The sequence below is a fragment of the Entelurus aequoreus genome, linkage group LG21 (assembly GCF_033978785.1).
Source record: "Entelurus aequoreus isolate RoL-2023_Sb linkage group LG21, RoL_Eaeq_v1.1, whole genome shotgun sequence".
Taxonomy (NCBI): Eukaryota; Metazoa; Chordata; class Actinopteri; order Syngnathiformes; family Syngnathidae; genus Entelurus; species Entelurus aequoreus.
In genome coordinates this window covers 12,343,698-12,367,122 of record NC_084751.1, presented here as the reverse complement: position 1 = coordinate 12,367,122, position 23,425 = coordinate 12,343,698, and the positions used below count along the sequence as shown (strand labels likewise).

The window sequence follows — 23,425 nt, the reverse complement described above, 5'->3', positions numbered from 1 at the left end:
CACGCCCCCGCCCCCAACACCCCCACCCCCACCCCCTACCCCCCACCTCCCGATATTGGAGGTCTCAAGGTTGGCAAGTATGATCTAACATAATAGTGAGAGTCCAGTCCATAGTGGATCTAACATAATAGTGAGAGTCCAGTCCATAGTGGATCTAACATAATATTGTGAGAGTCCAGTCCATAGTGGATCTAACATAATAGTGTGAGTCCAGTCCATAGTGGATCTAGCATAATATTGTGAGAGTCCAGTCCATAGTGGATCTAACATAATAGTGAGAGTCCAGTCCATAGTGGATCTAGCATAATATTGTGAGAGTCCAGTCCATAGTGGATCTAACATAATAGTGAGAGTCCAGTCCATAGTGGATCTAGCATAATAGTGAGAGTCCAGTCCATAGTGGGGCCAGCAGGAGACCATCCCGAGCGGAGACGGGTCAGCAGAGCAGAGCTGTCCCCAACCGATGCACAGGCGAGCGGTCAGGATGCGCCGTTTTGTGGGCGGTCTTATTTACGTGGCTCACCTTTGACAGCGTCTTCTCCCCGTCATCTTTGTTGTAGCGGTGTAGCGTGCAAGGACGGGAGTGGAAGAAGTGTCAGAAGATGGCGCTAACTGTTTTAATGACATTCAGACTTTACTTCAATCAAATAACGGAGCAGCATCTCCTCATCCGTGGCTCACTAGTGCAACAACAAGGCCGGAAATGTGTCCCGTGAAAAACCGTCCGACCGGAACTCTCTAATAACTAAAGTTCCTTGGGTGAATAATGTAAACTCACTATACCGGTATGTTTTAGCACTTCCATAGCGAGATTTAAGTTAGAACTTTACACTACTTTATATTAGAAATGGCAACAGTGGAGGATGAATGTCCCATAACAAGAAGATAGAGAAAAAGAAGAAGCTTATCGACTACGGTGTCAGCACTGACTACAGTGGCGGATGTGCACAAATTTTCAGGACTTATGCAGATCTGTTGGAATAATTATGTGTTAGTTATCACACAACTTTATTATGCTTAAAGTCCGTTGCTATAATTATTAGGTATTGTGTTCAAGCTGTACTTTTTCTATCTGTGCAAGGACAAAACTTCTTGTCTGAGGGGTGGCCTCAGCCGCAGATGTTATCTTTGTTTTAGCCCGTTAACAGCCAAGGACTTCAAGGACCTCAACGAAGATAAGACGACAGCACGCAGACGAAGCAGAGACAAGGCGAAATCACAAGGCCCCAGCACATTCTGTCACGTATTGTGCGTACTGGAGCTGCTTTGCATAATATGTGTGACCACTCCTTTTAGACGCGGCCTCAGTGATGTTGACTGGGGAACTCCTGAATAAATAGAGGGACGCGGGAGCTGTACCTTAGAGCGTAGGGCGAGACTTTGACTAAGTGTGCAGCTCCATGCGTTCTCCTCATGAGCTAAATTGAACTCTGTCTCTGCATGATTTCTTGCTTCTTGTCTGTTTAATAGATGTCATCAGTGTTTGAACATGACAAGATCCCAAATACACATCAGCAGGCACCAGACGGTAAGAAAAGTTGTTTTTGTATAATATTGTGAAACAAAATGCCAGATCATACAGTATGTCTGCTAATGGGTGCCATTTTTCCTTTCATATACACACACCATAATAATACTTGCATCTCTGACTACGGTAGCCGTAACGGGCCGACAATCCATCAAGCGGTGCGGCTTCAAAGTCGTACTGAAACATTTTGACAGATTTTTGAGCGCCGTGTGTAATGTTCTTTATTTTCAATGGAACATTTAAAGTTTTGGTGTTGTTTACTGGCGTCATATTGCAGTCTACACGCATCTATTATGTGTGACTGCCATCTACTGGTCACACTTATCATTACACCATGTACCAAATGAAATTGCTTCGAGGTCAGTAAGCACAACCAGAATTATTCCGTTCATTAGGCGCACCGGGTTATAAGGCGCACTGTCGACTTTTGCTGTTACTTTTTTTTCTAAGGTGGGATGCACCAATTAAATTGATTTCAATGGGAGACGTTGATTTGAGATACAAATCTTTTCGGTTAAGAGCTACGCCATTGAACCAATTAAGCTGGTAAATTGAGCTACCGCTGTACAAAAAAGTACAAGTGAAACATTAGGACAGCACTCTAACGAGGTTTTATCTCATCATCCATGTGTGATACTTTAAAAAACCCCAACAGACTTGCAACGATGTCGTATTTTAAGCAAAACAGACCCAAAATCCAATATTCAAACTGTTTATTTCTGGAAGCGACAGCAGGCAAACATCACTTTCAGTCCAAATACGAGTCATCATTTCGAAAAGACTGTCATCATTTGTGTAGAAAAGTTCACTTTTAGATGCGGACGACTCATTAACATGTTTTTATGTCCACACAGACTCATTTAAAAACCAAGTTTGTTTATGCAGGGATGGCCGAGTCGTCCTTAAAGTGCAAATGAATAAACATTTCAGTTCTGCGATCAAAGGTAGTCGTTTACTTTGCATGTCCTTAACATGCACACACTCTCATTATGCACTCACACACACCAAGGCATCCTGCTCATTAGTAATCCAGTAAGCACAAATAAACAAACAATACCGTCGGACGAGAACACAACACAACAGGAGTGTCATTTTATAAACCAGTTATCCATAAAAAAAACATGCTTCTGTCTCTATGTATGTGCTAGATTTATTGACTACATGAAGAAGAGTTGCAGTATTCATGTCCCCATTGTGCTCTGTATCGCCTTAAAATGGAACTTCTTGTTCCCATTGCTCTCTGATAGAAAAACAAAAAACCCCAAAAAACAACATCATTAAAATGGTCTGGAGCTAGTCCTTTTTACTGGGGAAAAAACGCCCCAGATCTGACACTGAGAGGACAAACCATGCAAGAAGTAATCACTTCATCTTCTTATGTACAGAAAGTGTCTTTGTGGCATTTGAAGTCAACTTTGCTCAACATATAGCTTTTGTAATATTAGTATATTTTTACCCAGTTGTAAATTTGACAAGATGAAAGGTTTCATGTAAAATAAAAAAAAAGTTTAAATACTGCACTTAAATAATGTGGACTTCCTGTTTTATTTTGAATGGTCTCGCCTCTAAGCGGAAGTGATGTGTTTAAACCCGTAATATCAATTGAGTCGAGTTGGAGAAAAGAAGTCATCACTTCATCTTCTTATGTACAGCTACACATTCAGAAAGTGTCATTTGAAGTCAACTTTGCTCAACATATAGCTTTTGTAATATTAGTATATATTTACCCAGTTATAAATTTGACAAGATGAAAGGTTTAATGTAAAAAAAAAAGAAAAAAAAAAAAGTTTAAATACTGTACTTAAATCATGTGGACTTCCTGTTTTATTTTGAATGGTGTCGCCTCTAAGCGGAAGAGATCTGTTTAAACCCGTAATATCAATTGAGACGAGTTGGAGAAAAGAAGTAATCACTTCATCTTCTTATGAACAGCTACACATTCAGAAAGTGTCATTTGAAGTCAACTTTGCTCAACATATAGCTTTGTAAGATTAGTATATATTTACCCAGTTGTAAATTTGACAAGATGAAAGGTTTAATGTAAAAAAAAAAGTTTAAATACTGTACTTAAATCATGTGGACTTCCTGTTTTATTTTGAATGGTGTCACCTCTAAGCGGAAGTGATGTGTTTAAACCCGTAATATCAACTGAGTCGAGTTGGAGAAAAGAAGTAATCACTTCATCTTCTTATGTACAGCTACACATTCAGAAAGTGTAATTTGAAGTCAACTTTGCCCAACATATAGCTTTTGTAATATTAGTATATATTTACCCAGTTGTACATTTGACAAGATGAAAGGTTTAATGTAAAAAAAAAGAAAACAATTAAATACTGGACTTAAATAATGTGGACTTCCTGTTTTATTTTGAATGGTCTCGCCTCTAAGCGGAAGTGATGTGTTTAAACCCGTAATATAAACTGAGTCGAGTTGGAGAAAATAAGTAATCACTTCATCTTCTTATGTACAGCTACACATTCAGAAAGTGTCATTTGAAGTCAACTTTGCTCAACATATAGCTTTTGTAATAGTAGTATATATTTACCCAGTTATAAATTTGACAAGATGAAAGGTTTAATGTAAAAAAAATAAATAAAAAAAGTTTAAATACTGTACTTAAATCATGTGGACTTCCTGTTTTATTTTGAATGGTCTCGCCTCTAAGCGGAAGTGATGTGTTTAAACCCGTAATATCAACTTAGTCGAGTTGGAGAAAAGAAGTAATCACTTCATCTTCTTATGTACAGCTACATATCCAGAAAGTGTCATTTGAAGTCAACTTTGCTCAACATATAGCTTTTGTAATATTAGTATATATTTACCCAGTTATAAATTTGACAAGACGAAAGGTTTAATGTAAAAAAAAAGAAAACAATTAAATAATGCACTTAAATAATGTGGACTTCCTGTTTTATTTTGAATGGTCTCGCCTCTAAGCGGAAGTGATGTGTTTAAACCCGTAATATCAATTGAGTCGAGTTGGAGAAAAGAAGTCATCACTTCATCTTCTTATGTACAGCTACAAATTCAGAAAGTGTCATTTGAAGTCAACTTTGCTCAACATATAGCTTTGTAAGATTAGTATATTTTCACCCAGTTGTAAATTTGACAAGATGAAAGGTTTAATGTAAAAAAAAAGTTTAAATACTGTACTTAAATCATGTGGACTTCCTGTTTTATTTTGAATGGTCTCGCCTCTAAGCGGAAGTGATGTGTTTAAACCCGTAATATCAACTGAGTCGAGTTGGAGAAAATAAGTCATCACTTCATCTTCTTATGTACAGCTACACATTCAGAAAGTGTCATTTGAAGTCAACTTTGCTCAACATATAGCTTTTGTAATATTAGTATATATTTACCCAGTTATAAATTTGACAAGATGAAAGGTTTAATGTAAAAAAAATAAATAAAAAAAGTTTAAATACTGTACTTAAATCATGTGGACTTCCTGTTTTATTTTGAATGGTCTCGCCTCTAAGCGGAAGTGATGTGTTTAAACCCGTAATATCAACTGAGTCGAGTTGGAGAAAAGAAGTAATCACTTCACCTTCTTATGTACAGCTACATATCCAGAAAGTGTCATTTGAAGTCAACTTTGCTCAACATATAGCTTTTGTAATATTAGTATATATTTACCCAGTTATAAATTTGACAAGACGAAAGGTTTAATGTAAAAAAAAAGAAAACAATTAAATAATGCACTTAAATAATGTGGACTTCCTGTTTTATTTTGAATGGTCTCGCCTCTAAGCGGAAGTGATGTGTTTAAACCCGTAATATCAATTGAGTCGAGTTGGAGAAAAGAAGTCATCACTTCATCTTCTTATGTACAGCTACAAATTCAGAAAGTGTCATTTGAAGTCAACTTTGCTCAACATATAGCTTTGTAAGATTAGTATATTTTCACCCAGTTGTAAATTTGACAAGATGAAAGGTTTAATGTAAAAAAAAAAAAAAAAAGTTTAAATACTGTACTTAAATCATGTGGACTTCCTGTTTTATTTTGAATGGTCTCGCCTCTAAGCGGAAGTGATGTGTTTAAACCCGTAATATCAACTGAGTCGAGTTGGAGAAAATAAGTCATCACTTCATCTTCTTATGTACAGCTACACATTCAGAAAGTGTCATTTGAAGTCAACTTTGCTCAACATATAGCTTTTGTAATATTAGTATATATTTACCCAGTTATAAATTTGACAAGATGAAAGGTTTAATGTAAAAAAAAAAAAAAAAAAAGTTTAAATACTGTACTTAAATCATGTGGACTTCCTGTTTTATTTTGAATGGTCTCGCCTCTAAGCGGAAGTGATGTGTTTAAACCCGTAATTTCAACTGAGTCGAGTTGGAGAAAATAAGTAATCACTTCATCTTCTTATGTACAGCTACACATTCAGAAAGTGTCATTTGAAGTCAACTTTGCTCAACATATAGCTTTTGTAATATTAGTATATATTTACCCAGTTATAAATTTGACAAGATGAAAGGTTTAATGTAAAAAAAAAGAAAACAATTAAATACTGCACTTAAATAATGTGGACTTCCTGTTTTATTTTGAATGGTGTCGCCTCTAAGCGGAAGTGATGTGTTTAAACCCGTAATTTCAACTGAGTCGAGTTGGAGAAAATAAGTAATCACTTCATCTTCTTATGTACAGCTACACATTCAGAAAGTGTCTTTGTGTCATTTGAAGTCAACTTTGCTCAACACATAGCTTTGTAATATTAGTATATTTTTACCCAGTTGTAAATATTACAAGATGAAAGGTTTAATGTAAAAAAAAAAAAAGTTTAAATATTGCACTTAAATAATGTGGACTTCCTGTTTTATTTTGAACGATGTCGCCGCTAAGCGGAAGTGATGTGTTTAAACTCGTAATATCAATTGAGTCGAGTTGGAGAACAAGAAAGGTAAAATGATGAAAGACTACTGCATAAATGGTTTCCTAGCTACGTTTATAAAGCTTTGGTACCTTCTTTTTGAAACATTGTGTACAAAATATAACCAAAAGTTAAACCTGCTGTAATGAATGGACATTGAGCCAGTTGAGCTAACCACAACAATTAAGTGTCAAGTGTGCTAAAGGCTAGCAAGCTAATTTGTGTATTTTCTAGAATAATGGCGCAGGAAAGTGAGGAAGACTCCAACACCCTGGGAAAGGTCTTCTTTAAGACGACTGAGAACCTGGATAACTTGGGATTCATGGAGCGTTAGTTGGATGCAGAACTTAAATCAAGGTACCACTTTTCAACCTATAGTTTTGGGCCTTTTTTATGCCTATCAGGTGAGTTGAATGAAATGAGTTTATTTCGGTCATATAATCAACCATTTTGTATGATCAATTTAACAGCACAGATTATACATATTAACAATCATACACACAGAAAAATAAAAATAATGACCGAAAAAAGAATAGGCTTATATGTCCCTATCCGATACATTCACTTAAAATTAGATTGCCTGGAACATCAACGTTCAAAAATTCAATGGGATGAAAGTAATCGTTGCTATATTTTACAATTTTCCATTATTTCACCTTTCAAGGCTTTCTTAAACCTTAACAATTAAAGAACTACATGTCTTCAACTCATCACTGAGCTTGTTCCACCATTTAACTCATATTCGTTCTTACTTGACATATTTCAAAAATCAATATCCCCCGTAAATTATAGTTTTCTCCTCTTAATTTAAATAACCTAAGAATACAAGCTGGAAGGCTGTTGTTCTTTACTCGAAACATAATTTCCATTGTTTTTAAAAACACAATATCTGAAGATTTTAACACGTTAGAACTTATAAATAATGGATTGGTAGGTTCGTAGTAGCAGGCTTTGTGTATTATTCTAATGACCCTTTTTTGAAGTTGAATTATTAGGTCTATGTTTGTTTCATACACATTTCCCCAAACATCAACACAATATCTTAAATATGGAAAAATATAAAAGAATAATATAACACATGCAGACATTTCTTGTTCAGCATGTGTCTTACTTTATAAAGAATAGCAATGGATTTGGATATTTTCCCCTTTATGTATTCAATATGCGGTTTCCAACATAATTTATGATCAATTATTAGTTATAGTTCCGTTATAGTTCCTTGACTTCTAGTCAGTATTTGCTGCCTTCTTTTCAACTTTAAAAAACAATTGCAGTGTATCCTGCATGTGGTAAAATGATACTTGAGCTGTCTTTTGAGGACTCAAAGCAATTTATGCACATGAGAGCACAACTAACTATGTCAAGCTTGATTTAAAGTGAGCCAAACGCATTTAACAAGCTTGTTTAAAATATGTAATTGAAGGGTTTCAAAGTATGGCACAGGAAAATATATTGTGGACTCCCGTAGACTCCTGCATTGTAAGAGCTAAAAAAAATATTAATTTTGCCTTTGACATAACTATAGGCCACTTAGCAGTTTTTTTAAAAATGTTTCTATAGGCCCGCTTCTCACTTTGGAAACCGCTGATTTAATAAGTAATTCTTGAGAGTAAGTTTTGTGTGATCGCATGACAGTATCATTTATTTCACAATATGTTTTCCCCTGAAACAGTGAAGAAGTCCCAAACGATAGCCGCCACGTTTACTTAGTTATTTATTTACTTTACTTATTTACTTAGGGTAAATCTACGACATGAGTTGGAGAATAGAAGCGCTTGATTTGCTCACCCTAACCCACCTACAGCAGAGTACAGTATGGGCAATCTCGCATCATTCGACCAATTTTTATTTTGCTGACATGCAGGCTGTTTTGTTTTCTTTAAAAATCTATATATTAAATTAGCTTTGAAAATTAAACATATCAAAATGGACCCCACATCTTTGGACTTTTCACTGTGTGGCCCCCAGTGGAAAAAGTTTTGACACGCCTGATCTAGAGCTAAGAGATCATGAAAAAGTCCTTCCTCTAACTTGGAGATATATATCTGTAAACATATTCCGTCATCAATGACTACTAAGGTGCCCTTGTGCAAGGCACTTGACTGCACAGATTTCGTTTTGTAAGTGATATGAAACACTCTCAGGAAAAAAGCAGTGCGACCTTGTCTAGACAAAAAAAGATAAATCCATAAATAAAGTGTCTGACCGAGCAAGGATCGCTGAGGTCAGACTAGAAAGAGAAAGCGTGGATACGCGAGGATGCAAACCTCTCAGATCACCTCCCACAGAATGACACCTGAACACTTCTCTGCGTTTTGTCCTCCCTGAAGCCGCAAGCTTGAACCTCGAGCCTGTCATCGTCTCCGTCTCGTTCCTCCTCGCCTTCGTCGCCCTCCTCGTACATGTCGGGCTCCTCCACAGACATCTCTATGTTCGGCTTGTACCTGTCGAAGGTCTTTGCCTCGCTATACTCGTAGATGGTGGGAAGGCTGCCGCGTAAACCAAAGCGCCGCCGCAGGGCCACCAGCAGCGGCTGCGGCACGGTGAAGATGTCGACGTTGTTGCCCAGATCGATCCACGCCAGCTTGGGGAAATTCTTGGGGTCTTTCACAGCCTCCGTCAGGTCCTTCAGGACGGCCACGGTGAGGCGGTTACCGTTGACGGCGAGCGTGGTCAGTTTGGGGAGGCCGCCGAGGGGCAACAGGAGCAGGCGCAGGCTCTCGTCCTGCAGCCCGGTGAAGCTCAGGTCCACCGCTGACACAGCGTCACTGCCGCCCTGCAGGTAGAAGGCCACGCGGTGGACGTCTCTGCCCGAGAGCGGGATGCCGGAGAGGTTGACTACGTCACCGGACAGCTTCTTCTTCAGGGTGGTCTTCAGACTGTTGGGAAAAACAAAGTGTCAGGTTCAAACACTGATGACATCTATTAAACAAGACAAGAGGCAAAGAATTAAACAGAGACAGAATTCAATTTGGACTCAATATTGAGGAGAGTCGTCTGTACACTGTACCCTTGCACAGTATCTCAGCACGCTCTGCCAAAAGATTGCATGCCTTCTTCTTTTATTTTGGACCCTCCCCGACCACATGGCCACCGCTGTTTCCAAAGGACAAAGGTCGCAAAAAATTCACAGAAAAAGTCCTAAACAATTCACAGAAAAGGTCAGTTCAAAAAAGATTTCGTAAAATAGTTCAAAAAGAGGTCCATAAAGTAGTTCAAAAAGACGTTCGTAAACCAGTTCAAAAAGGAGGTTCAAAAAGAGGTCGTCTGGAAATTGGGCAGATCCTTTCTTCTCTCTGCTTTGAAGTCCTTGGGTTAGAACAATATCTTTCTGTTGATTACCATACATGAAAGAATACAGGAACACCTTCATCCTGCTTTCCCCCCTACACAGTGGAGTTTTACGAGCCTTACTCTTGGTAGGTTTCAAAGACAGATTTGTCTTCTCACCAGACCCTCAATGTAACACAAAGTTTTTGTGATAAATGATAAATAAATGGGTTATACTTGTATAGCGCTTTTCTACCTTCAAGGTACTCAAAGCGCTTTGACAGTATTTCCACGTTCACCCATTCACACACTGATGGCGGGAGCTGCCATGCAAGGCGCTAACCAGCAGCCATCAGGAGCAAGGGTGAAGTGTCTTGCCCAAGGACACAACGGACGTGACTAGGATGATGATTTAGAAACAATTATTCTAACACAAAGCAACTGAAAGTCAGCGCAGAATTGAGTTAGGATAGGATAGACTTTTATTTGATCACAAGGACTGGACTGACTTGCTCATGTTCCTTAAGAAGGAGTTTCATCTTTGAGGATTTTATTTGGCTGGTACATTTCATAACCAGGAGGCATAACAATAACAAAGCAGACCTCATGCTGTTTCTTGCAGTCTATGTGGTCTATGCCTCTGGTTTTCGTCTGTGTAAACAAGGCGTTTGTTGTTTGTATTTACTGTACATTTTACATGCTTCTTTTTCTATTTTTGCAATAGAAAATGTTTCCACCAGCTAACTTGTACTACGGAATCACTGCACACAAAAGGATGAACATTTGTTAGAACCCTCCTATCAGACATGTTGAATTGTAAAACTGTCACCACGTGATGTTTCTTAATTTAACTGCGCTATTATTTTTCCGACTATTACTCTACTCGATGGCGCTGTTATTAAACACAATAAATCTGACTGACTTGAAGTTTCTTACACTGTTCTGCCGAATCTCCACAAAATTTGATATACACTAATAGGGATGGGTATTGTTTACATTTTAACTAAACACTAAGTACCAAATTGCTATTTGAATAACGATGTCAGTGCTTAAACGGAACCTAAAAATGAAAAACATGTAAAAAAAATTTGCCCAAAATCATGCAGTCCTTGTACACACCTTCATGGGATTGACAAACACGTGTCTGTAAAGTTTGAGCAAGATTTCTTGAAAATTATGGCGGCCCTCAAGCAAAAGGTCTAAGAAACTTTGCAACTAATAGTCCATAAGTCAGTGACCATTTCTCTAAGACATGGGTGTCAAACTCTGGCCCGCGGGCCAAATTTGGCCCGTAGTGTAATTTCACTTGGCCCTTGAGGCAATATCAAATTAACCCTAGAGCTGGCCCGCCGATTATATACAGCGGCGGTGCCACGGTAACGCCGCATTCACCGCTAATTGTCATACTTGCCAACCCTCCCGGGAAACTCCCAAATTACAGCGCCCCTACCTAAAATCGTCACGTCCGCTTTTAATCCAATCCAACGATTGCTGGCCCAGACACATAATATGTGACTGGGCCCCCCCAACCCCGCCCACCTCAACCGACGCGGGTGACCTGTATCGCTGTTGATCAAGTGTGCATTGCATTCACATGTGTGTGTGCTCACAGAAGCCGCACATATCTTGTGACTGGGCCGGCACGTTGTTAGAATGGATTGAAAGCGGATGTGACGACAGCTCGAGGAGAACGTTAAAGGCCTTTAAGGCACGCCCCCAAGACTGTGGTCCGGGTGGACTATGAGATATAATGACCGATGAACACCTTCGTTCGATAATGAAGGTCACCTCAGCTCAAAGCCTGAGCCCCGCCATTAATGAACTAGCATCCAAGAAAAGATAGCAGGTATCTGGCTTGGGCACATCAGATTAGATCAGTGTGTTGCAAACTGAGCAGTTTAAAGTCCTGAATGGTTGGTTTATTTTCAAATTTATTAGCCTGTGGAAAAAGTTAATGTTGATATTTACCTCAGAAGGCTGCAAATAGAAAAGAGGCATTCAATTTTTATTTAAATTGTATTTGATATGTATTGATTTTTTTTATTATTATTATTTGAAACTCGATTTTGCATGTCACTATAAAGTTATATAAGCCTTGCTTGTTCAATATTCAATGCAAAACTTGTTTGGGTCCCTATTAAAAGGTTAGTTTGTTCAACCTTGGCCCGCGGCTTTGTTCAGTTTTAAATTTTGGCCCACTCTGTATTTGAGTTTGACACCCCTGCTCTAAGATAACATGTGGTGTGTTTTCTTTTTACATATGTAGCATCATCTGCAAAGATACAAATAATTGTGTCATCCAGTAGACACATTTAGAACAGCTGTTTCTTTCATTCAAAAATGTAGACTCATTTTTATACTGAGCAAACTCATCCTGCGGGCCGGATAAAACCTGTTCGCGGGCCGTACGTTTGACACCCCTGGTTTAGGGGGAACCCTGCAACTATCTTTGCTTTGCCACCGTAGCCCACAAGAAAAAAGCTATAATTGCAAAGTATGCAAAAAGTCAACAAAGCGAAAGCTCAAATAGAGTAGAGCAAAGCGCTGCCATCAATAATGTAATGAGAGAATTAGCATTTGAATGCACTTCAGTCTGAAGTAATGATTTCTGTCTCCTGGGCGGGGACGTCAGCCGATGACTCTTGTCACTTTGCAGTGTCTCTTCATTTCCGTGAAAGCACCTCTGTGCAAAACAAATGTAAGACGGAGTGACATGGAGAATAAACAAGGGAAAAAATTATCCTCCATTGCTGCTTTCAGGGCCAGTTCGTAACAAATATGTCATCTTGGTTTGTTGATGCTTTAGTTTTACCCCCCAGGACCAGTGTCACTTTCAAAAACTGCCACTCATGGAGACATAAAGTGTTATCTTCTGAAGATGTCATTCTGGTGGGATTGTCTCTTGAAGTCTACTGTAAAAAAGAGTTTCCAAGACGCGGTACGAGATGCTTAAAATGAAGTAGAGTGCCGAGTTGTGGGCAATAAGTTTTTATTGGAAGGACAGCAAAAAATCATTAAAGGCCTACTGAAACCCACTACTACCGACCACGCAGTCTGATAGTTTATATATCAATGATGAAATCTTAACATTGCAACACATGCCAATACGGCCGGGTTAACTTATAAAGTGACATTTAAAATTTCCCGGGAAATATCCGGCTGAAACGTCGCGGAATGATGACGTATGCGTGTGACGAAGTCAGTTTAACGGAAGTTATGGTACCCCGTAGAATCTTATACAAAAAGCTCTGTTTTCATTTAATAATTCCACAGTATTCTGGACATCTTTTGCAATTTGTTTAATGAACAATGAAGGCTGCAAAGAAGACAGTTGTAGGTGGGATCGGTGTATTAGCAGCGGACTACAGCAACACAACCAGGAGGACTTTGTTGGAGAGCAGACGCGCTAGCCGCCGACCTCACCTTGACTTCCTACGTCTCCGGGCCGCCAAACGCATCGGGTGAAGTCCTTTGTCCTTCCGCCGATCGCTGGAATGCAGGTGAGCACGGGTGTTGATGAGCAGATGAGGGCTGGCTGACGTAGGTGGAGACCTAATGTTTTTAGCATAGCTCTGTGCGGTCCGGTTGCTAAGTTAGCTTCAATGGCGTCGTTAGCAGAGCATTGTTAACCTTCGCCAGCCTGGAAAGCATTAACCGTGTATTTACATGTCCACGGTTTAATAGTATTGTTGATTTTCTATCTATCCTTCCAGTCAGGGGTTTATTTTTTTTGTTTCTATATGCAGTTAAAGCACGATGCTATCACGTTAGCTCGTAGCTAAAGCATTTTGCCGATGTATTGTCGTGGAGATAAAAGGCACTGAATGTCCATTTCGCGTTCTCGACTCTCATTTTCAAGAGGATATAGTATCCGAGGTGGTTTAAAATACAAATCCGTGATCCACAATAGAAAAAGGAGAAAGTGTGGAATCCAATGAGTCAGCTTGTACCTAAGTTACGGTCAGAGCAAAAAAAAATATGTATTTCACTGCATTCTAGTCCGTCACTCTAACGTTCCTCGTCCACGAATCTTTCATCCTCGCTGAAATTAATGGGGTGATCGTCCGAATCGCTCTAGCTACGTTGAAAACAATAGGAAAATATGAGGGAGTGAACAACTGACAACGTCACGCTACTTCCGGTAGGGGCAAGGTTTTTTTTTTATCAGAGACCAAAAGTTGCGAACTTTATCGACGTTGTTCTATACTAAATCCTTTCAGCAAAAATATGGCAATATCGCAAAATGATCAAGTATGACACATAGAATGGATCTGCTATTCCCGTTTAAATAAAAAAAAATCATTTCAGTAGGCCTTTAAATACATGAATCATCGAGAAAAAGATTCTCTGTTTAAAATTGTGTAATGACTATAGTTACAATTAGGGCTGCAACAACTAACCGATTAAATCGATTAAAATCGATTACCAAAATAGTTGGCGATTAATTTAGTCATCGATTCGTTGGAACTATGCTATGCGCAGGCGCGGAGGCTTTTTTTTTTTTTTTAATGTAATTTTTTGTTGTTGTTGTTATTTTGTTGTTGTTTTTTTTATAAACCTTTATTTATAAACTGCAACATTCACAAACAGCTAAGAAACAATAATCAAAATAAGTACAAAAACAGTACAAAACAGCGCCAGGGCGGCACTGAGGCTACGTCTCATGAGGTGGCGTAAGCTAGTCTCCTTTGCTGGAAACATTCGAAAAATGGCGCAGGAAAACACTACCGATGGTTCAGCAGAAAAACATCTTGAGGTTATTGTTTCAATGGAGAAAAGTGTACGACCTAAGTCGTCAAAAGTGTGGGAACACTTCACTTTAAAGACTTCAAAGAAGACCGTATCTTGCAAAATGGCACGGAAGTACAACATTGCTTCAGGAGCACCTGAAGAAGAAACATGTTGGAGCCATGGATGAAGGGAACAACTCACAGTACGTAACTTTTTAAGTCCATAGTGGCAACAAGCATTCATGAGTTCAGCTTTTTTGTGAATAACGTTAAAGTTATGCCTTTGTTGCAACGCGGGGCTGATAATGTGTCTCCGGCACATTTGACTCCGTTTTGAGAGAGAAAACGCACGGTTACCAATTTGGAAATAAACGTAACGGGCAGAAATATCTCAGGTTGGTTTCATAATGGATCAATATAGCCGGGCCGATAAAGCTATATAAATATATTTAGATTTGAGTGACGCTTTAGTATAACTAAACGTTATGAAGGTGCTGGAATATTTCATGCTATTATTCAGAGGCAGCCTAAAATGAATCCTTTATTATTCACAACAGAAACGTGTACAATATCTGATTCAGTTCTGATGAGTTACATTTCTGTGTTATTATTGGTGTATGCTGCACCCCCAATGTCCACAACATGGTGCCAGTATGCTGGTTTTTTTCAATAAAATACTGGAAAGGATAGAAATTTAGTTTGTCTCTTTTATCCGATTATTTATCGATTAATCAAAGTAATAATCGACAGATTAATCGATCATCAAATTAATCGTTAGTTGCAGCCCTAGTTACAATGTACTGTAGTTCATCTCCTACACCATATACTTTCTGTTGATCATCCTCTGATCCATGGTGATGTTTCCTCTTTCAAATGTACATTTTTATAGCTTATTATTAAAATGTCATTAGTTTTTCTGCCTGTTTTCATTCCGCTATCCATCAAACATTGTAGTACTATGATTAATGACGCGTGTGCACTCAATGATAAATTGTATTCTTACTTGGTATATTCATAGCAAGTAATGAGTGTAGCGATACATTACTTTCTCTTATGATGCAGTTAAAAAAAGACATTTATTTTGAGAATCTAATCCCATAACACTAGTCTTGTATGCACACCTTTTTAAGCGATAATGGTTTATTTTGAACATGCCGCTTATGCATGTTTATACTTGCTCTGTTAACATGTACTGAAAAGGAAGAAGCATAGGTTATTTAATAAAACACCTTCTTTGAGTGTGACCATCTTTATTAAGTAAAGAAAAGAATAGTGTGGCATGTGTGACAGTCGGGTTAATAGAGTTACCGGCATAATTTACGTGCGTTTTTTTTTTACTATGTACAGTACAGGCCAAAAGTTTGGACACATCCTCTCCTCATTCAATGCGTTTTCTTTATTTTTATGACTATTTACATTGTAGATTGTCACTGAAGGCATCAAATCTATGAATGAACACATGTGGAGTTATGTACTTAACAAAAAAGGTGAAATAACGGAAAAAACTCTGAGTTTTGTATTCTAGTTTCTTCAAAATAGCCACCCTTTGCTCGGATTACTGCTTTGCACACTCTTGGCATTCTCTCGATGAGCTTTAAGCACACCTGTGAAGTGAAAACCATTTCAGGTGACTACCTCTTGAAGCTCATCGAGAGAATGCCAAGACTGTGCAAAGCAGTAATCAGAGCAAAGGGTGGCTATTTTGAAGAAACTAGGACATTAAACATGTTTTCAGTTATTTCACCTTTTTTTGTTAAGTACATAACTCCACATGTGTTCATTCATAGTTGTGATGCCTTCAGTGACAATCTACAATGTAAATAGTCATGAAAATAAAGAAAACACATTGAATGAGGTGTGTCCAAACTTTTGGCCTGTACTGTAATTTTGTATCTATTATTATTCAAATGTGGTATTAATTATACACATTTTTTTCAATTGTATGTTTTTTGTGTGTTTACAATTGTACTATTCATGTGTACCTTTTAGGGCTGTCAAAGTTAACGCAATAAATCAAGATAACCAAAGTTTCCTTTAATCGGCAAATTTTTTTTAATATCGTTGATGAACTTGCGTACTGTGTGACTCCATGTACATACCGAAGCGGTGGAAAAGCAATGCGGTTCAGCTGATGCGTCACATGGACGAATGCAGAGCAAAAGGAAATTTTAAAAATATATATTTTTGTAAGGTTTAGCTTCAAAGCCCTGGCAGGTCGCTCTTTACAGATAACTGAAGTTATTCTATTCACTGAGTTATCACCGACTGGAGTTACTTGCAGTAGTGTTGCCAAATAACGCGTATTACAAGCTTTTTTGGGGGGGGAGTTGCAGGTTGCAGTAGTTCCGGGTTTGTTTTTAAAACGTGTTGTTGCTTATTTGGGCTTGCTTTTCTGTCTCCACAACATAGCAAAACCCGACTGCATCTGTAGGTAGTTTTTCCTTTTCTACCAGACTGACAGAGAAACAAGTGACGACACAGAAGTAGAATTAATAGGGAAGACTTCTTAAAAAAATAAAAATAAAATAAAAACCAAAATCTTTAATCTTTATTTCCTTCTATTATCTTGTACTGTAGTATGGGAGAAAGAAAGCACTACTTAAGGACTAGATTAGACCCTAGGTCAGGGGTCCGCAACCCAAAATGTTGAAAGAGCCATATTGGACCAAAAATACAAAAAACAAATCTGTCTGGAGTCGCAAACAAATAAAAGTCTTATATAAGAGTTAAAATGAAGGCAACACATGATTTAAGTGTCTATATTGGCCATATTAGACTACTATCAAAATTGCTGATGCAAATCTTCGTTGACAGAAATGTTGAAATGTAATATTTATTCTACACATTTCTACAACATTGGAAAACATAACTCAAACGGAGGCTTTTCAGAGGGTGTGATAACTCCTGGAAATTACTGTCTTAGAATGGCCAAAGGTATAGATGTGTGTGTTCAAGTTGAAGGAAACGGAAACTACAAATAAAATTAGCTCAAATATACCCAAACTACAAGGCATAATGATGCTTTATGTACATACAGCTAGCATAAATAGCATGTTAGCATCGATTAACTTGCAGTCATGCAGGGACCAAATATGTCTGATTAGCACTCCACATGAGTCAATAACGTCAACAAAGCCCACCTTTGTGCATTCACGCACAGCATAAAATGTTTAATGGACAAAATGAGACAAAGGAGCGGCATAAAACAAGTCTTTCTGTGGCAGCGTCGGAGAAACTACATGTCAACAAACTACGGTGAGTTCAAGGATTGCCGAAATTAATAGGACAAAACGGTGCTCGCCAAACACTCATCAGTGAAACATGTTTAATATAAACTGTGGGATTTCAAACAATTAGGAAGGTTTGTGTCATGTTTCTCCTACAGAAACCATATTAAAACAAAACATATATTTTTTTCCTCATCTTTTTCTATTTTCATACATTTGTGAAAAAGCTCCAGGGAGCCTCTAAGACGGCACAAAAGCTTGTGGCACAAAAGCTTGTGGCTCAAAAGCCGCGCGTTGCTGACCCCCGCCCTAGGTGGAAAATGTCTTACGTTTGTTTATGTCCATTTTGTGTTGAGCGGTTTAGAAAAAAAAAAGCATAATATTTCATCTACAAATATTTGCATAAATAAAACAAATTGTTCAGTCCAATGTTGGGTGTAATTTTTCATAAAGTACACTTATTGACAATATAAAAAACCTTCAATTTGCGATTAATCATGATTAATTAACTGGGGAGAAAATGCAATTATCACAGGTAAATATTGTAATTGTTTGTCAGCCCTTGTATTTTATTATTTGTGGTAATAATTTATTATTGAAGAAAGAAAAATACTTCTATTTGTGAATAATCATGATTAATTAACTGGGGACAAAATGCAATTATCATGATTAAATATTTTAATTGTTTTACAGCCTAAGTACTTTTTTATTTGTGTTATTAATTTATTATTGAAGATTAAAAAAAAATTGTCATTGCATTTAATCGTGATTAATTATGAGTTAACTATGGACAAAATGCAATAATGGCAATTCAATATTTGTATTGTTTGACAGCCCTAGTACTTTTTTTATTAGTGTTATTAATTTATTTTATATACAAATATTTATGTATTATTAATTATTATTCAATATTGTTTTGTATTATTTCTTTTTATATTGTTTGAGTTTTAATTAAAGCTGTCAAAGTTAATGCGTTAACTCATGCGATGCATGAATCCTGTCTGAAAATAGATATTTTATTTTTAGTTAACATGCTCCGTTTTAAATTCATTTAAAATTTTGCACGCAAGTAATTTACCACGATTATTCGTGATTAATCAATGCAAAAGTGTTGTTAATCTGATTTTCAAAAATGACAGCACTAGTTTTAAATGTTTGTATTTATTTTTATGGTTTAATTTCGGTGTAGCACATGTTTGTACTGTCAGTTGTTTGTGATGCATTTACAGCAAACGTTTCCCCAGCGAGTTTGTCTGTGGAAATAATACCCACAGCAGCAACAAATAAAGCCCAGGCAGGGTTTGTGCACCGGCTGAGTGGGCGGTGGTTAGGGGGAGATTTTCTGCGCTGGTATAATGAGACGGAGAAAAGACGACTAGATTCACCAACATGCTGCCTCGGGGCGTCTCGTCCAACAGTTGCCGCCCACCAGCTGCCCGTTTGCATTTCTAAAGCCACTTTGTACGCTATGCAACAATGGCCGTGTGGTAGCTTTCTTCCGCCGCAGCACAAACAACATCAAAAGAGTAAACACGATTCAAAACCAGTGAGGGAAATCGTTTTATTGACATCGCGGGGAGCTTCCTGGCGCAACAGTGCAGGAATCTAATAAGAGCCCGACTCTCATGTGTCAAACTATTGGCTGCTTACATATTGAGGCAGGGCAGACGTCTAATTGCTTTTCATGGCTCCACTCTCATGGGGATGCTGTTAACATTCACACGCACAGAAACAAGGGTGCTGGCTGTTCTGTGCCTACGTAAAGCCCAGAGATGCATGGCAAAAGAAACATCTGGGGTTCTACCATATTGAAATAGAAAACAGGCAGTGAGGGGACCCGTGTGCTGCAAAGGTCAGTGCGAGCTGGAGAAAGTGTTGTCTAATGAAGCTGTGCATTACAGGGCACACAACTAGTAGTGTAACAATGTACAACTTGTTCAAACCATACCAAACTAATAACTGATGCAAGTGAATAGCCTGCCACTAACGACTCATTTATTTTCTGGATCATAGGGCGCACCGGACTATAAGGCGCATCGCTGATGAATGGTCTATTTTTGATCTTTTTTCATATATAAGGCACATCAAAGGGGTCATAATAGGATTTTTTTCTAAACGTAAAAGATTTCCTTGTGGTCTACATAACATGTAATTGTTGTTATTTGGTCAAAATGTTGCATAGATCAGTGGTCCCCAACCACCGGGCCGTGGATCAATTGGTACCGGGCCGCACAAGAAATAATTAGTTATTTCCATTTTATTTACTATCTGAGCCCGAACGATCTTTTATTTTGAAGTCTTTTTTATTTTGAAAAATGACCGGATTCTCTCGGTTATATCTTGGTCACTTGAGCGCCAAAATTAAACCCAGCTAGCAAAATGAGTAAAAAACTGACGTCTCTGGAAAGTTTCTTTGCGAAGGGGAAACGGCAGAGCGAAGAGAGAGAAGAACAGCCTACGACTTCCAACAAAAAGAAAGCTTTTGATTAGAGATGTCCGATAATATCGGCCTGCCGATATTATCGGCCGATATATGCGTTAAAATGTAATATCGGAAATTATCGGTATCGTTTTTTTTTATTATCGGTATCGTTTTTTTTGTTTTTTTTTGTTTGTTTTTTATTAAATCAACATAAAAAACACAAGATACACTTACAATTAGTGCACCAAACCAAAAAACCTCCCTCCCCCATTTGCACTCATTCACACAAAAGGGTTGTTTCTTTCTGTTATTAATATTCTGGTTCCTACATTATATATCAATATATATCAATACAGTCTGCAAGGGATACAGTCCGTAAGCACACATGATTGTGCGTGCTGCTGGTCCACTAATAGTACTAACCTTTAACAGTTAATTTTACTAATTTTCATTCATTACTAGTTTCTATGTAACTGTTTTTATATTGTTGTACTTTCTTTTTTATTCAAGAAAATGTTTTTAATTTAGTTATCTTATTTTACAATTTTTAAAAAAAAGTACCTTATCGTCACCATACCTGGTTGTCCAAATTAGGCATAATAATGTGTTAATTCCACGACTGCATATATCGGTTGATATCGGTATCGGTAATTAAAGAGTTGGACAATATCGGATATCGGCAAAAAGCCATTATCGGACATCCCTACTTTTGATAGACAATACCAGGAGCCATACTTGAAATATGGATTTATCGCAACAGGTGAACAAGCCCACTCAGCATAATATGCGGCAACCGTCTCTCAAACATTAGCGGAGATTTTGCGTGAGACTGAGCCTGCGCCTTCATTCACCAAACTGCTGCACGATCACCTGCCTGCAAGGCTCATTCTGTGGGCATGTGACCATGTCTTCCTAAACATTTTGACCACAGTAAAATGGCTTTTTTGCCCAAGTAAAAAATAAGTATAACGTAAAACCCTAATTAGGGTAACATCATTTATTTGCTAGTCTGCTTGAGGTCTTATCTTCAAAACAGTTATTTTAGAATGGACGACCAAGAGGGGAAAACCGACTAGAGTTGCATGTACATGGACTAAAAAGGCATTAAAAGCACCCTTAACCTCCTCAGTAAGTGAGGCGAAAACTAACCCTGAAAGACTCCCTCTTGTCACTCATATTACTGATTCATGAGAGTAAATGAAGGGGAACATACTGTATGGCCTGTGTGGGAGGACAGATTAAAAGTTCCTCCCGTTGCATGCTCTTAACCGTCACACCGGAGGCGCAATATAGAGCAGTGGTCCCCAAACACCGGGCCGCGGACCGGTACCAGGCCGCGCAAGAAATTAAAAAAAAAAAAAAAAAAGCACACATGATTGTATTTCTTTATGAAAAAAAAAAAAAAAACTAACAAAAAAATAAATCCCCCCCCCCCAAATGCTTTAGAAAGTTTGAGAAATTTTAAGTCAAACCCGACTTACAGGGGTCAAACTTCGTAACAGCGCTGCTGTGTCGGGTATTTGTTCCAAAAATAATAGCACAGGCTACACAGGAAGGGTCTGTGTTTTGCCATATTGGCACCCTTTTCAGTGCAGTGGGTCAGGGGTAGTAATAGTTAGCTTATTTCTTAACAAGTGAGGACGTATTTTTATCAAAGCTATCAAACATTTTTTGAGTGATAAAGGCTGTTGAAAGTATTATCTGCAACATGAATTAATTTCTTGTTCAGGGGAATGAACTCGAAGAGTACAGAAAAATCCCAGGACATGGCTGCTTCTCCATAGACCGCTTGGGATTGTTCGGATCAATGTCAGTTTCATCAGCGCTTTGGTCTTGACTTAATTAACTTTCAGGGAGATCTGCGCAGTTTAGTCTGAGAGCACCTGATTGATACATAAAGAACCCAGAAGTGTGTAATCTTTGAACCATCTCTCTGTGTTGGTGCACCAGCACCCCCAACACCAGCCGTCGGCAAGAGATAAGCTAGCTTCTACGACAACACGAAATGCGTTTGAGTTTGTAATGCACAACACAATGCGATACGACACCAATCTGTACTGACTGAAAAAGTATTAGCCCACAGTTCAAGTTTTGTCTGTACACAGCTAGCCAGACAGTGATAACCCTAACCCTATTACAGTGGTTCTTAACCTGGGTTCGATCGGACCCTAGGGGTTCGGTGAGTCGGGCTCAGGGGTTCGGCGGAGGTCAAGACACACCCGACTCATCGTGTAAATAAAAACTTCTCCCTATCGGCGTATTACGGATACGGCAACAGCTGACTGATTTGCAGGTGTGTAATTTGTTGTGAGTTTATGCACTGTGTTGGTTTTGTTGTTTGAACAAGGTGATGTTCATGCACGGTTCATTTTGTGCACCAGTAATAAAACATGGTAACACTTTAGTATGGGGAACATATTCACCATTAATTAGTTGCTTATTAACATGCAAATTAGTAACATATTGGCTCTTAAGTCATTATTAAGTACTTATTAATGCCTTATTCAGCATGGCCTTATTATAAGCCTAACCCTCTATCCCTGGCCCTAACCCTCTAACCCTAACCAAATAACTCTAAATTAAGTCTTTGTTACTTAGAATATGTTCCCCATACTAAGGTGTTACCAAAAACATATAACTTCGTCTTGAATTTGAAAAAAAATAAATTTCATTTTTCACTAAAGAACGGTTCGGTGAATGCACATATGAAACTGGTGGGGTTCGGTACCTCCAACAAGGTTAAGAACCACTGCCCTATTATGATCAATGTAAAGTGTGACTCACTCGATGGACAATTGTCTCTTCAGTCCAGCTAGCAGGGGATGTTTTTTCTAGTTCATTTGGAATAAGCACACCATTTATGTCGAAATAGCTTGTTTGCAAATTCCACATTTGCAGCTTTGAGTCGCTTTCACGTCACTTTATCGGCTTCCGTCTGCTCCGACATTTCACCCTTTTCTTCGTGCTCGCAGCAGTTCATCCTCCGTTCATTCAGGTTAAAAAAGATAAGGTTGTGAATCTTCATTTGTCCAAAAATAGTCGCCTTTGTTGTTTGTTACCAAGTCTGCCATAATTAGAACACACACAAGCGTTTTGCATCCGGAAGTAGGAACACGCATTTGTTGCCAGAAGTCGGACATGTATATACTGTACATATGTATGGCATGTACTGGTATTTTTTTTTAAATCACACAAAATAGTCATGATTATGTTTTACTTTGAAATACAGTTTTGGAAAGTCTCTTCCTTCTTCAAAAAGTAGCTTTTTAGTTACTGAGAACATACTGTAGGAAAAAAAAAGTATGTTTCTTAGAATACCCATACCTATGTTACTTTTATACGTGATACTGTTTTTCTTTAGGATGCCTGAA

At 38.2% G+C, this 23,425-nt stretch overlaps 2 protein-coding genes across 2 annotated transcripts in view; one reads left to right on the top strand and one right to left on the bottom strand.

Annotated features, from left to right (window-relative positions):
- Positions 1 to 6,367: 6,367 nt before the first annotated feature.
- LOC133638411 (glutathione hydrolase 1 proenzyme-like) overlaps positions 6,368 to 23,425 on the top strand; it is a 113,557-nt gene continuing 96,499 nt past the window's right edge. The window contains exons 1-2 of the mRNA XM_062030971.1: positions 6,368 to 6,435; positions 6,640 to 6,762. Coding sequence (XP_061886955.1) covers positions 6,744 to 6,762 — 19 coding nt within the window. The 5' untranslated portion in view covers positions 6,368 to 6,435; positions 6,640 to 6,743. The remainder of the gene's footprint in view (positions 6,436 to 6,639; positions 6,763 to 23,425) is intronic.
- LOC133638412 (leucine-rich repeat-containing protein 75B-like) overlaps positions 8,245 to 23,425 on the bottom strand; it is a 73,275-nt gene continuing 58,094 nt past the window's right edge. The window contains exon 5 of the mRNA XM_062030972.1: positions 8,245 to 9,284. Within this exon, the coding sequence (XP_061886956.1) occupies positions 8,681 to 9,284 (604 nt within the window). The 3' untranslated portion in view covers positions 8,245 to 8,680. The remainder of the gene's footprint in view (positions 9,285 to 23,425) is intronic.